The sequence below is a fragment of the Onychostruthus taczanowskii genome, unplaced genomic scaffold (genome assembly GCF_017590055.1).
Source record: "Onychostruthus taczanowskii isolate IOZ18803 unplaced genomic scaffold, ASM1759005v1 scaffold13, whole genome shotgun sequence".
NCBI classification, from domain to species: Eukaryota; Metazoa; Chordata; class Aves; order Passeriformes; family Passeridae; genus Onychostruthus; species Onychostruthus taczanowskii.
Window position 1 is genome coordinate 4,740,756 of NW_024498462.1, and position 13,920 is coordinate 4,754,675.

General features: G+C 37.4%; 1 protein-coding gene across 4 annotated transcripts in view; it reads right to left on the reverse strand.

The window, feature by feature from the left end:
- Positions 1 to 13,920, reverse strand: part of VBP1 (VHL binding protein 1) — a 39,334-nt gene that overhangs the window by 9,876 nt on the left and 15,538 nt on the right. Inside the window, exons 9-22 of one of the 4 annotated variants that reach the window (XM_041396653.1) lie at positions 13,336 to 13,421; positions 12,177 to 12,300; positions 11,573 to 11,709; positions 11,170 to 11,273; positions 10,157 to 10,303; positions 9,654 to 9,713; positions 9,440 to 9,550; positions 8,647 to 8,763; positions 8,501 to 8,531; positions 7,918 to 8,038; positions 5,812 to 5,868; positions 5,385 to 5,492; positions 4,770 to 4,824; positions 486 to 2,480 (exon numbers count right to left, since the gene is read on the reverse strand). In XM_041396653.1, coding sequence (XP_041252587.1) covers positions 4,810 to 4,824; positions 5,385 to 5,492; positions 5,812 to 5,868; positions 7,918 to 8,038; positions 8,501 to 8,531; positions 8,647 to 8,763; positions 9,440 to 9,550; positions 9,654 to 9,713; positions 10,157 to 10,303; positions 11,170 to 11,273; positions 11,573 to 11,709; positions 12,177 to 12,300; positions 13,336 to 13,421 — 1,218 coding nt within the window. In that variant the 3' untranslated portion in view covers positions 486 to 2,480; positions 4,770 to 4,809. Of the gene's footprint in view, positions 1 to 485; positions 4,825 to 5,384; positions 5,493 to 5,811; positions 5,869 to 7,917; positions 8,039 to 8,500; positions 8,532 to 8,646; positions 8,764 to 9,439; positions 9,551 to 9,653; positions 9,714 to 10,156; positions 10,304 to 11,169; positions 11,274 to 11,572; positions 11,710 to 12,176; positions 12,301 to 13,335; positions 13,422 to 13,920 lie in introns of those variants that run through there. The other 3 variants (XM_041396652.1, XM_041396656.1, XM_041396654.1) reach the window with 3 other exon arrangements.

Below are 13,920 nucleotides of genomic sequence, written 5' to 3' on the forward strand. Positions count from 1 at the left end.
CAGTAAGCGTTGCCCAGGGATCACCGCTAGTGCCCCCCGTGCCCTCGCAGCCCGCTCACTGAACCCGCCGCTCCGGGGCCGCTGCGGCAGCGCCAGCCCAGCCCCGGAGCCCCGGCCCTGAGACGGAGACGACACGAATCAACTACTGAGCACTCCAAGCTCACAACCGCAAACTGATCCCTGAAACCTAAAGAAACAAAGATGCAGCTGTTAAAAATAGAGTTTTCTGATGTCGAAAGAAGGAGCAGCTATAGCACCCCCGTGTCCTTGCCCTGTCCCAGGCTCTCCACAGTGCTGGAATGATGACGGCTGGGGAATGAATCCAGCTCTAGGCAAACTCAGCCAAGGCTCAGTCTCCCTTCTCTTCTCCAGTGTAAACACAGAGGTGGAATCAGCCAATTAAGCACCCTAATTCAGCCATGGCTTATAGGCATTACAGAAAGCCTTAAGCCTGAGAACACAAAAAATGATCACATACACACACCTTGCATATGCCAAAGTTTATTTTTTTCCAAAACTTGTTTCATCAAATATGTGGATATGAGCAGTCTTTTAAAAAATGAACAATTTGCATATTAACAAATTGTGAAGTTCCACAATTAAAATATCAACACAGCCAGTCTTGTGCTTAGGCTTATTTTTTAAAAAATTCATAGAACATAAATCCTTAGATTTTTTTCCAGTTTGTGGCTAGTATATTTTCCACACATTCTGTATTCTTATAAAATGAAGGAACTCACAGAAAGGAACAGCTGTACAAGAATACATCTGAAAAAAGCAACCTAAATTATCATAGCTCCTTTTAAATAAATATCCAATAAAAGGCACAAACCTGTTATGGGGGAAAACATAACATACAAAACAAGACCTATTAAATAAATAAAGTGTGGGTTGAGGTGAGGGAAATCTGTTCCAGCACCTATTTTGTCATTGCTTCAAGATGAGATTCCAGCCAAACATTTGGTAAAGGATTAAGCTTAATCACCAGGATACACATCTGAGATATACTGAAAGATTTGACGTTACAATTCCTGTTGTAACTGTATCAGTTACTACAATATCTTCAAATAAATGATCATGAGAATCTGCATGAAGTAGTGATGCAGCAATGTACAGATCAATGAAAGTCAGATACACCTTCAGAGTCATAGCAACAGGTTTTCTATAGTCCTAGCTATCAGTAATGTATAAATGATAACATGTACAGTTTCCATTGCTCAAAAATATAATCTTTTCAATGGAAATAAATGACTGATACAGTGCCTTTAGATGTTATCCTTACAATACAAACTACCCCAAACAAAGTTTTCCTTTTTATGTACAAATTAAGCACCGATCCACAGTGCATACTATTCTAATTGTAACCCCCCCATCCCTGCCACACATCAAAATATCCAGCTGGGGATAGATACACCCTGTATTCAATCTTGTAGTCAGAAGTTTTGTTGTTGTTACATTTGTGTGTGTGGTTTTTGCTGTTGGTGTTGTTTTTTTTTTTTTATTAAATGAAAGTCCATTTGTTATTTTACCTACAAATATTTCATCACTATGTGCACAGAACAGATTTTTCTAGTACACATGTCCAAAATTCATTTAAAAAAAATCAGTAACTTCTCGGAGGCAAAGTCAAACTATATCTAGAGAACATTAGAAAACCCCAGTTATTTAAAGAGGTACATGTTCAAGTCCAAGAGGCCTCACACAATCCAACTTTCCAGAGTCCCACAGAAGTCATCCTATGGCATGCCCCACGATAGCCTGCCAGTAGCAGCCCCAAGTCCCAACAGTGAGGCTCAAGTGACCCACTAAAGTACAATAATGCAAAGTGTACAGCACAAATCAAACTCTTCCTCCTTGTTCAGACAAACATGGAGAGATCTTAGTTATCAGCTTCCTGAAGTATTCAGAACATGATTCTGATCCAATGAGTTGGAAGGAAAATCACATTTATATACATCTCTCTTCACTCACCACAACTACTGTTCGCAGTTTCTGCAGGCTGGTACAGTCACCCTCAAGAATCACCTTGGTGTTCAAAGTAGGTTTTTTTTTGTGGAGAATAGCCAGGATGCTGTCAAGGCTTTTCTAAGTCCTTGGCTTTCACTTCTCATGTGTTATTTAAACACATACTCTGCCATTTTATGTGTTCCAATACATGCACAAGGAAGAGTTGGGCAAAACCCAGTCCTGTGCACTTGTGTGCAGAGAGAAGGTACAAAGAGATCTTTGCTTCACAAGGATCAAGCTGTAAGCTGTGTTTCAAAGCAACAAAAGAAGGTAGGTTATAAAGTTCTTAAAACATACTTTGTGGCTGTTTCTCCTTTTTTAATACTAAAAAGTTGGTATCAGACAGCTTTGCTACAAGAAAGCAGACCAAAAGAACCATTTAAAAGATCCAGAGCAAATCAGATGTAGTGCAAGCTATTATCCAGTACTAAATCCACTTCTGAGCCAGGTATATTCCAGATATTCAGAATGCTCTGCAATAAAGTTATAACAAATATATACTGCTTGCCAGGCATTTATTTGCATATTTTATTAAAATAATGTGTTATTACTTATACAACTCAGTGTAAGAAAGAGACCTAACAGCTTACAGTGCTAGGAACTGCCTGCTTGTAGCACTCTCACTTCTGCCATTAATGCCCAGACATTTATAACTACATGGACTGATCTAATTTGAACACAAGACTTTTGACTGCTGAATGAATCTATGGAATTCACTATTTCTTAAATAAACAGTCCTCTCAACACGACGACCCATTTGAAATGGCATCTATTCCCTCAGCATGTGGAGGGCAACTATAGGCACTGAAGAACTCATTGGCTTAAAACTGTACAATTGTTCAACCCAATAAAGGTGGATTAAAGCTTGAAGCCCTTTGTAATACAAACTTGAACATTAAACTACCATATACTGGGTCCAAATTCTTTCAAAATCAATATACATCAAGGAACACTGAGTTTTAAATTTCTGCAAGGTTTCATTTTCCAGGAAATGAGCAGTTACAGATTTCAAGGGTTGGGGAGAGGAGTTCTATTTTGTTTCTTTTGTATTGATTCATTGGGCAAAATATTTACCATAGGGTTAGGAAATACTACTTTTGCACTCTTTGGACAGAATTAAGCATTTGGAAAAACAGAAGGGTTGTTGTTCTCACTCTGAGGAATGTGTTTAATTTAGAAGTTCTCTGCAGGAGAGTTTGACAAGATTCTCAGGCCTATCTGCACTTATGGCGAGAGTGAGAGATATTTCTGCAATTACAGACTCTCCCAAAAGATAAAAAGACATACTATGCTGGAGGTCTATTGTAACAATAGAAAACTCAGCTTTAATATTAATCATTACTGGAAGTAATTTTACAGCAGAGCTTTTCATTGCATTTTGCCACAAAACTTCTGGAGGAAAGGTTGTTCCCACTTCTATCTACTTAATTATAACTACTGGGTTTTTTTAATGCTATCACTCTTTATCAGACAGTGAGAAATGCAAGGTAAGGCATTTTCATAGCCAATTTCAGTTCTGGAGGAAGATTCTTAAGTACAAAATATGTTCCAGAAGTCTGTACACATCTGACCCATTGTGAACAGAAATACTTCATAAATTATTTGTTTTTAAAGATTTTCCTTTCAAAAAGAGTCCGGATTTCTTAATTTTTTACCTTGAAATTACTACAGAAGAAAAAGATTACTGCAGCATCAAAGAAACAACTATCTAAAAGTTTACATGTATTTACACATTTAAAAATAATTATTTGTATATGGTTTACAACTAGGTTCTTATTTCAAAAAAGAAGCACAAGCTATTCTCTACAGCTGGATAATTTCAAAATAGTTGCCAGTTCACGAGTGTCAGCATGATTGCAAGGTTTGAGTCTCTTGACCTAATGGACTTCAGAAAGAAGAGCTGGCTCTCTTGCCTCCACTGCAGTTATCACGAGGCTCTCAGAGTGCTCCTGTGTGCTGTGCTTGGGGCACTGACAGAGCCTGGCTCCCCAGGCTGCTCTTCCCTGAGCCCTTGGGAGGTGCCACCTGCAGGGCAGGCACCTATGCAGGTGCAGCTGCTGGCACCTGTTGGAGCTGCGTGAGCTGTTCTGGAACACACATTTCCCCATCTCCATCACAGACCTGGAGCCTTGCAGCTACTGCCTCTTCTCACTTAGCCCTGTAATACTGACATACCAATGGAGCAATTTATTATTTTTACTATGTCTGTGTAAAATGTGTCGTGTTGATTCACAGCATTTCAAACTCACATTATAAAGTTTGCAAATTACTATGAGTTATTCTAATGTGAAAAAGCTGTCTGATTTCACACAATGTTTGCCTTATGATAATGCAAGCATTGCTCTAGCTGAGTATTTATTAGAGCACAAAAATTTTATTGCTCAATTTGATTTCGTGTTGTGTCTTGGTTACAGCAGCCACAGAATTTATGAATAAAATAAATAACTTTGACATTCTTAGTCAATTCCTAAGGTAATCCACTGATGAGTAAGGTTGTAGAGCAATCATGTAAAGTTCTTGATTTTTAACATGGTAATCCAGCTTGCACCTTCTGAGTCAACCTCAATAAAAATAGTTTTCTGCTGAGCAGTTAAAAAAAAATCAGGAAACAAACATGACTTCACACTGCAGTGACTGTTATAAACAAGAATCTCTAAAGCATTGCAGTTCAAAATAATATTGTATTATACAGGGAATAAACAGTTGCCCTGTTCAGGAATACATCGTGGAAAGATTGAAATTCAGTCTTTTCGTTTTTTTACCAGTATTTGGTTGTTCTCACATCTTGTTGCTTTGGTGGTTCTACATAAACTGTATCTGTGAAACAAAGATTATGTATTAATGCCAGTTACATAACAAATGCTTTCCCAGTGTTTTAGAATAAAGAATCTATTTGGCTGCTTTGTTACTTTTAAGACTATAGGCTTTGGCACTTTAAAAAATCCCAAAGAATATTAAGACCTGTGTATTTGGATGACAAGAGTACAGTTTCTCCAGCCTGAATGATCTCTTGTCCATGCCTTTTTCCCTCCCACATCCCTGATCCTTGAAGAAGCTTCCAACACTGATCTGGTCAGCATGACTAAACCAAGTATCCAACGAATGTCATAGGGAGACTAAAACCTACATGCCTTCACCACTTCTGTTCACTTAATATTGAAACAGGGAGAAGTAAAAATTACATTTTTACTTTCTTCCTTGCTTCCTGCAATTCCATCATCTGAATTTGCCTCCTCACCAGCAAAAGTTGCTGCGCTCGACTGAGGAACCACTCACTTTCACATGCAGAAATACACCTGCAGCCTTTCATGAAGCATTTGGTTGTGTTTGCCAAGGCTGAAGTTTCAATGAAAACAAGATTAAAGAGCACTGTTCACCTGAGTTTCAGAAACAGGTGCAAAAGGGTTTGTTGGCCTTAGACCAGGCTGTGTGTACATCATTGACTGGGGTGCCATCAAAGGAGCAGCTCCAACCTGAGGAGGTACCTAAAAACAAAAATCCCACAAAAACAAATATATAAAATTCAAAGTACTTTCACAAGATACATCTTTCTGTATTTGAAGTATAGTAGAAAAGAAACATATAGACACACACACAGAATGAAGTCAAAGCTTTTAAAAACCACTGCTGTATCAACCTCAGAGTCATCTCTTTCAATGCAGTGTGACGAACATACCGTATTTCACACACTACTGCCAATACATTTAATTTGCAGGATGGTTTGAACATCATAATTTATTACATGAAACCCACTGGTAGAGAAAACTCAGTTTTCAGGAGTACAAAGTAAATCAAGCTTCTTACCATTCCATATACAGGCACTTGAGGTGTGGTCAATGGGTATGTGATAGGAGCAGGTACCTTTAAACAAGAAAATTTTAAATTTTAGAGAAACTCATGCACACTTAATAATACATATACAGAACTTTGAAAACCACATATTTTTCAGTACTAAAAATAACCAATGTAGTTACAAGAAATTGACTTACATATGCAGGATAGTGTACTCCATTCTGGCATAGCAAAAGGATAAGATAGAAAATTATTTAATAGGTATTCATGCTGGAAATTCTAACTAAGGGATGGATTCAAATCCAGTACCATAACACTTTTTAACTATGCTCATTTATTAAAACCATTAAAGTGTGAGAAAAACAAAGAGCAAGGACAGTTACATAAGTTAATAAGCTTAGAAAGTTACCACTAGTAAAACTTAGAGCAAAATTAAAAATTTTACTACACCTAGCCAGATTTGAGCACATTGCTTGCACAAGCACATGTGTGAGAAGCTTTTAGAGGGCATGGCATGCAAGGCTCCTTCTTCCTCCCGTTATTAGAGAAGGGCATAGAAAAAAAAAGCCAAGAAAGCCAGTGACCATTTGGCTTACGAGCTGAATAGCAACAGATGTTGAGTCAGGTTGATGGTGCCCACATACTAACATCTGATGTCAGCACATACCACAGTATGACAAAAGAAAAATGAAGAGCATTTTAAACCTTATATCAGCTTATGTTCACAGGCATGGCAATGCATGTGATTCCTAAGGCCATGCTTTGTTAAGCTGTGCTAATTACACTGAGTCCCAGGTGCTGGATGAAACGCTTGGCTATGGGATAGGATGCAGGGTACATGAATTGGAGGGTTAGCTCTGAGGGCCAGAGGCCAGCCAGGACACTGAGACCTTTGCAGTTCTGAGGCACACATTTTAAAGAGGCTCACAGCTGAGCTAGATCTTCACATCAGTAATTGTTGGGAGTTCCAGAAAAATGCATGACCAGACACCTGGCATAAAACAGTCAAATGCTTAGACCTGATGAACACATGAAATAAAAACGTAACTTGAAATTCACAGTGATCAATGGGTACTAAGGTACCCTCTATGCTCCAGAAATACATTCTAACAACACATTGTAGAGCACCTAGAGGAGGTAAAGAGATGGTATGGTCTCAAAAAGTCTCACATAAAAGTGCAGTACAACTGTACCCTCTCATCAAATTTTTTAGTCTCATTTTTGAGTTCAATACTGGATTTAATACTGCATTAAACTTCTTTAATTCTGAATGAGCACAGTCGTAAGACAAGGAAAAGAGGCATTAGAGGCAAAACTATGCTTACTGCAAAATTAAGTCAGACAGCAGTCCAAAATTCATAGCAAATGTGGCAATTACCCTAGTTGTCTGTGCAACTGAGATGAACATCTACTTCCCTCTAAGAGCTATATTTTAGAAGTGATTCATATTTCTATGAATATATTATGAACACAACAGTTGAAAAATCTCTTTAAAATCATAGAAAAGTCAGTTGCCTACACATACCCCTCTTAGAAATGAAAAGTCTTCATTTAAATAACTATAAAAGATAGATGTAACATTTTGTACTGTGTTAAAAATATGAAGTTGCTGTTGAGCATTATCAGAAGTCCAAAGTGCTGTTTGACCTCATTATTAAGGTGCCTTGCAAGGGCTGCAGCAGTGTTTCATGATAAAACTGAAAAAGGAGCAAAGACTGGAAGGAACAGCAGTTTTGCCTTTAAAACACATTCTCTGGATTCTTAAAGGTGAATTTTTGTGTGCACAATTGCATGTGAGGGTGAGTGGGAGCATCTCAAACATGCACATCAGGAATTTTCTGGACTGGGATAATTTGTTTCAATCCCAAAAGAATTTATGAATTGAAACAGTTAATCTGCCTTTCACTTGAGATGTAAGCCCTTAATGGACAAGTTTTTCAGTGAGGGGAAATAAAGCATGCTAAAATCTCTACCTCATTCAGTAAGGTCCTATGATCCTGTAAGCATTCCCTGCTACCCCCAGTCTTGTATCAAATGTTTGCTGCTCTTTATGAATTAACACAAGCAGAGAAGAAGCATTTGCTAGAAGGAAGTGTGATTTCACAGTACAGAAATTACCATGTGTGGAATAGTGGGTAAGGGAGTCGGGGTCCACGTGGTTGATGTGCTTGTTTTTGCTTGCCAGTTTGTTCCACCAGTAAGTTTCTTCTCTGTAGGCTGAGACCACTGCATATCTGATCTAAAATGAAGCAATCGTGTTAGTTTTCATGGAGAGGCAACAGCTAGAGTAAAACAACATAACAGGAAACCCAAACATCCCTTAATGCATGCACACAGCTGAAATTCAGAATTTCAGTAATTACTTCTGTATCTCTTCTCTAGTAAGTGTGAAGTCTGGGGCTTCTGTTTGTATCAGAAGTGAACTATCAGTACTGCCCTGTGCATATAATGATTAACTGGAGTTTGATGTAACTTTTATAGTGTTTCATAAAAATACTTCAATAAAAATAGAGCAATTGCAAAACTAATTAAAGTGACTTGCTTTACAAGTTAAGGTTGGCTGCGTTATGGTGACTGACACTGTTCCAATGCACTTCTCAGTTATTTTGGATTGCTCCAAGAGATGAGATCCTGGTCATGTTAGTGCCAGAGACTTGCAAATAGTCACGTGAGAATATTCTAAGTACATACATGCACTTACTTTTTGGATGGAGTTCCTCCAAAGCCAAGATCTGTGGGGGAAAAGAAGCCGACAAAATCCTTAAGCATTTTAATTTAGGAGGGAAAAAAGCTTATTTTGCATTTAGTAAAAAATGGGCAAGTAAATTTTAAAAGCTTCACACTTACTTCCTACTAGATTTGCAAGCGAAGAATCAAGGTCATTTGCTAAAATTTTTCCACTTTGCTGGCTGGCTACAGTGGCTCTTTGACTTTGTGGTGGTACTGTGGGTTGCAATACATCATCTAGAAAGTTAAAACCTAAACAAAGAAAATAAAAGCAACTGTTAACAAAATGGTTACATTACATTTAATAAATGACATCTATAGGCCAGGGAGGTATTTTCTTTATAGAGCACTAATTTGAGTACTTATATGTGAAGGTTCAACATGATGGAAGTATTTAAGACTTTGACAGAAGCAGAGTTTAACTTCTTATTTTTCATGGAATACTATATTGTATCTACTACTCTACAAGAATATTTAACTGTATATTACAATACTTGGCTATACAGAAGAGAAAGACTCTAACTCAGGTATTCTTCAAAAAATACACACAACCAGTTCTGCACTTCTGCAAGAGCTGTGCCTCTGAATGGAATCAGAGGGAATCATCACCATGTATCAAGAGGAAGCACAGAAGACAAATGAACACAAGCTTACCCATTAGGAGAATCCAGTGGGCCACATTCAAAGAGTGTTCCCCCAGAGAGAGAGGAAATAGTTATTACACAGAGAATGAAATCAGTCAAAGCTAATTTTAAAGTAAATGACTAACAACTGAAGTGATTTCCTCTTATCAGACCATAATCATCTTGCAAATATATTAAGTTATTAAATTTCCAACTGCAATAGTAATTATGCTAAATTGTTAAGCAGTTTTTGCCTGTAGGGTATAAATTAGTTTTAAGGCAGGTTTTACCACTTGCAGTCCTGTATTCTGGTGCTGTAGATTTTCCCCCAAAAACAGCATCAAAGTCCACATTAATTGTTGAAGAGGTGGTACTCGGAGAAGCTGAAGGAAGAGGAAAACCTGAAAAAAAAGTTGAGCAATGAAATACACCCATGAAGTAGTATCACTCATTCTAGTGAAACCAGAAAGTTTTAAAAAACAAAAAGAAAAAAAATCGAATTACCATCAACAGTCACAGGATGATACACAGAAGCATATGTTGGTTTATGACCACTAAAGTCATCTTTGCAAAAAGAGAGAAGAAAATAAGATCAGTTTTAAAGAGAAAAAGGAAGAGGGAACCCAACAATTAAGTCTGCAGTTAAAAATTAGGAAATTTTACTAATATAAAAAGGGGTTTTAAAATTATTTTACAGATTTGAAAAGCCAAGTAACTCCTGCATTCCCCATTACAAAAGACAAAGGAGGCTGCAGTTTGAAAGAGATCAGCTGCACGACTTAGTATGTCTAGACTGGGCAAGCAGAAGAAAATAATAGTTTATTTCAACTACAGAAATAAACGTTTAAGGAAACCTATAATTCACTACACCTGGAATTAATGCACCATTTTCACTTGTAAATAAAAAGTGAAGATTGGCCCATATCACAAAAAGATTACGTGGCCGACATTATCAGCATTATCACCTCCAGTTGCAAATAAATTACATGGGGTTTTGGTTTTTTTACCACTAAAGAGTTCCACTGTTTGTTTGGAGGAAAAAGAAGAATTGATGAAAGGGGTGGCAGATTTTACAGCTTCTTCAACTGGCTTCATGTCAAAGATGTCCAGATGAGGTGGAGAACCAACACAACCATTTGAAGACGAGAAAGGACCTTTCAGATGCAGAAGTGGAGGAAAGAATACAGAGTACAAATAATGGAAAAGAAAAACAGACTGAAATGATTGAATATGAGAATCTCTAGACAAAGTTAAATTGTAAACATTCTACCTAATGATCAGTCAAGGTTAGATACCAATTTTAGATAGATATTATCTAAATACAAAATTTAGATACAAATTTTTAGTTTCAGATGAAAATCCTAACAGCTCTCTGTTAAGGGAAAATAATTCTGGTATTGACATAAGGTGGGAGGGGGAGAATAACAGAACATACACCAAAGAAGTTAGATACTACATTTTTGGCTTCAATAATCTACCTTTTAAATAGCATATAAGAGTATAAATTCCACCTATTAAAACACTAACATTTACCACAGTGTTATCACTGCCTTCTTTTGGCATTTAAGCCATTTCTCTGACATCTAACCTGACTATTCTTTGGAAGGATGGGTGAAGAAACTGGGGTCCTCAGCTTTTTTACAAGAACTCTCAAAGTACCAACACCTTTTAAATGAAAAGTGTATTAAATATTACTTAATTAAATGGAAATACTAGTCCAGGATCTTCTCAGTTACACCTGCCTAGGTTTTATTTCCCAGTGTTTTTCAACTTAGATCTTGAGTTGTATTTCTTCTCCCTGCCCCCTTTATTAAACAGTTCTGCTCCTTTGTTCCATCAACACTAATGCTGTGTTTTCAAGGAAGTTGGTCAGATTTTTCAGATTATTTACTTCATATTTTGTTACGAATGTTTGGACGCAAAACAGTTAAGGTTTACAATGCAGATTCAATTAAGTATGAACCCTGCATTCTAAGAATTCCCTTATCACTCAGACATTCAAATCAGGGTATGAGCTCACCTCCCCAAGCATTGCTTGCTGATGTTGATATAGCTGGAGTACTTTGCACAGTTGGAACAAATGCAGGCTGAAGATCAAAAAGATCACTAGAAAGGTTGGGCATGCTGAATAAGAAATGAGAGAGAGAGAAAAAAAATCAAGATACGTAACAGGCATTGTATTCTTACTTTGGTACAAGTGTTCATAAATCTCATTTTCTCTTATTTGCTAGCAGCCCATCAACAACAGTGATACAACAAACTGGTAATTAAGCACTTACTGAAAAAATTCCTGTGGGCACACTAAGAAAACATCAGCAAAAGGTACCTGAGAGGTAACTAGGATCACAGTTTTGCAGTTGATTGTGGAGCTACAGATCAGTGCAGTAATTTCTGTTTCTTTTAGAAAGCAAGATGTCTCTTACCTATTTGTTGTGGGTGCTGGTGCAGCAAAGAGGTCAACAGCTACAGTGGTATTCACACTTTTTCCTGATAAAGTGCTTGGGGATGCTGATGTGGAAGTGGAATTTGATACTACAGAGATTTCTCTTAATCGCTGCTCCTGAAAGATAAGAGAGACAGTTGGCATTTTAGTCTTGGAGACCTTTTCAAATAAGAAAATTTTAATTATGGTCTTAATAAATAAAGCACTTTTTCTTCTGTAAAGACCTAAAACCAGAAAAACAACTGAAATTAGAGATAAGAGTATTTGTTTTAACAAAGCATGTAAGAATCAAGGTGACACTTGGTGTTTTAAATAATTACTTTTTAATCCATATCTGCCTAGAAGTAAATCATTTCTAGTCAAGCTACATATTCCAGGCTCCCTCCACAGTCACTCAGAGAAACAGCTCAGTGGACCTTTGTTCAGGAAGACTCATCTCCCTCCTTTATGAGTCACTCCACAGTTCAATTCAGACGTTCAGAAATCAGTATGACAACATGCAATCCAATAACTATTTTACCCAACACTATTTTATCCAGTTACAAAAAAATATTTGAATACAAAACTTGATAAAAACATCCTACCTTAAGTGCCTGCAGTCTAACTTGTTCCTCCTCTAATGCCTGCTGCTTTTCTTTCTCATCCATCCGGCTGAATGACATTCCTGTATTGGCAAGTGTGGAAACAGCACTGGATAGAGCACTGGCTCTAAAAAGAGCAATAATTAAACAAATTAATGGTCAGGTATACATCACTAACAGTTTTATCATCAAGTGCCTTATCTAGTCAGGTGTCATCCTCCTTCCCAGTCACTTCTTCCCTTACTCTCTGGTACATAAAGAGCAGACATCCCAAAAACAGTTTGGTGGCAAAGAGGCACGAGTGCACAGAGTGACTCCCTTGAGTTCCAGCAGGCAGGAACTGGAAAATGTGGAACATAGCAGTTGTCTTTCTTCTTTAAAGTTATCTAGACTAGACTGGAATGTTATTCAAATGTCAGAGGCACAGAAAGCTTGCTTGTACACTATGTAACAGCAAAGAAAGCACAGCATTATACATATGAACAGAATATTGTGGCAGTGAATCCTTAGATTCCTGAAAAAAACAATCTGAGGAGAAAGTCAGCAAATTGGGAACATAGCTCAGCCTGATACATTTATCAATATTTACCAAGTTTCTGTGGGAGAATGTCTATGCCAAAAGAGATCTTCCATTATTTAGTTAGAAATATTTTCATACATACTGATACTATACTTGACAGAAAGAATAACACACCTAAGCTAATTTGGCTATTTTGAGGAGGGGCTGAAGAACTTTTATGAGAAGGTTAAGATAAATTCATGGTCCGAGAGGTAGGCCATGAATATATAAATAATAACAATTCAGATAAATACCAGCCTATATTGTGTAAGAAGAGTATCAAAATCCAAACACCTTATAAATGTTACAAGTCATAGGACTTCAAAAAAGTAGAAGATAAAATGAATAATACACAAAGTCTTAGCTCAGTGGTTTATTACAGCATAATCAGAAGTCTGTCTGATACACAGGCAGACATACCTACATTTCAAATGTGGCTAAGCTATCAGACCATTACTCACTAGATGTTTCATTTCTATTTCTAGGAAGACACATTCAGAAGTGAATAAAAATAGAATAGCACATGACTGAATCCTGAAAATTGTTAAAATGACAATGGCAAATCTTAAGTATGGGCACTGCTGTAATTCATTGGGTGCTCACCTGCTGGCAGCAGAGACTTCCTTTGTTTTCTTTCCCTCCACAGAAGCCAGATGCTGTTCCAGTGCCTCAAGCAAGCTGCTGGGTGCCTAAAATTAAAAGTATTTATAAAACACTGCTTTTATCAACACATCGTTGTTTAGTATACAGATTGGTTTTCTCACCAACTAAAAACAAACAAAATCTCACACATCAGAAACGGTGCCTTTGGGTTTTGCTGCCATCCTACACACCCAAATTTATCTACTCAGTGGTGGTTCCTTAAAAGGAGTGGGACCACAGAGGCAGGAGGGAATGATTGCCTAGAATGGCTCTGCATCTGTGCATGGAAGTCAAATTCCTGGTTTTGGCAGCAGTATTTGCTGTGTTAGGATTAACTGAATAACCAAAGCTGATGAAGCACTATTTCCATAAACTCACAGAAGTCCCCAGACAAGGACCTGGCATTTTTTATATACTTTCCCAAGTAACAACAAAAACCCAATCACTCTACACTCAAATATTTACAGTCAAAGGCTTGCAGTAGAAACACCTGCAAGGTTTGACAAAACAGGGAATCAAATCCAATCTGATCCCAAGATCACTACT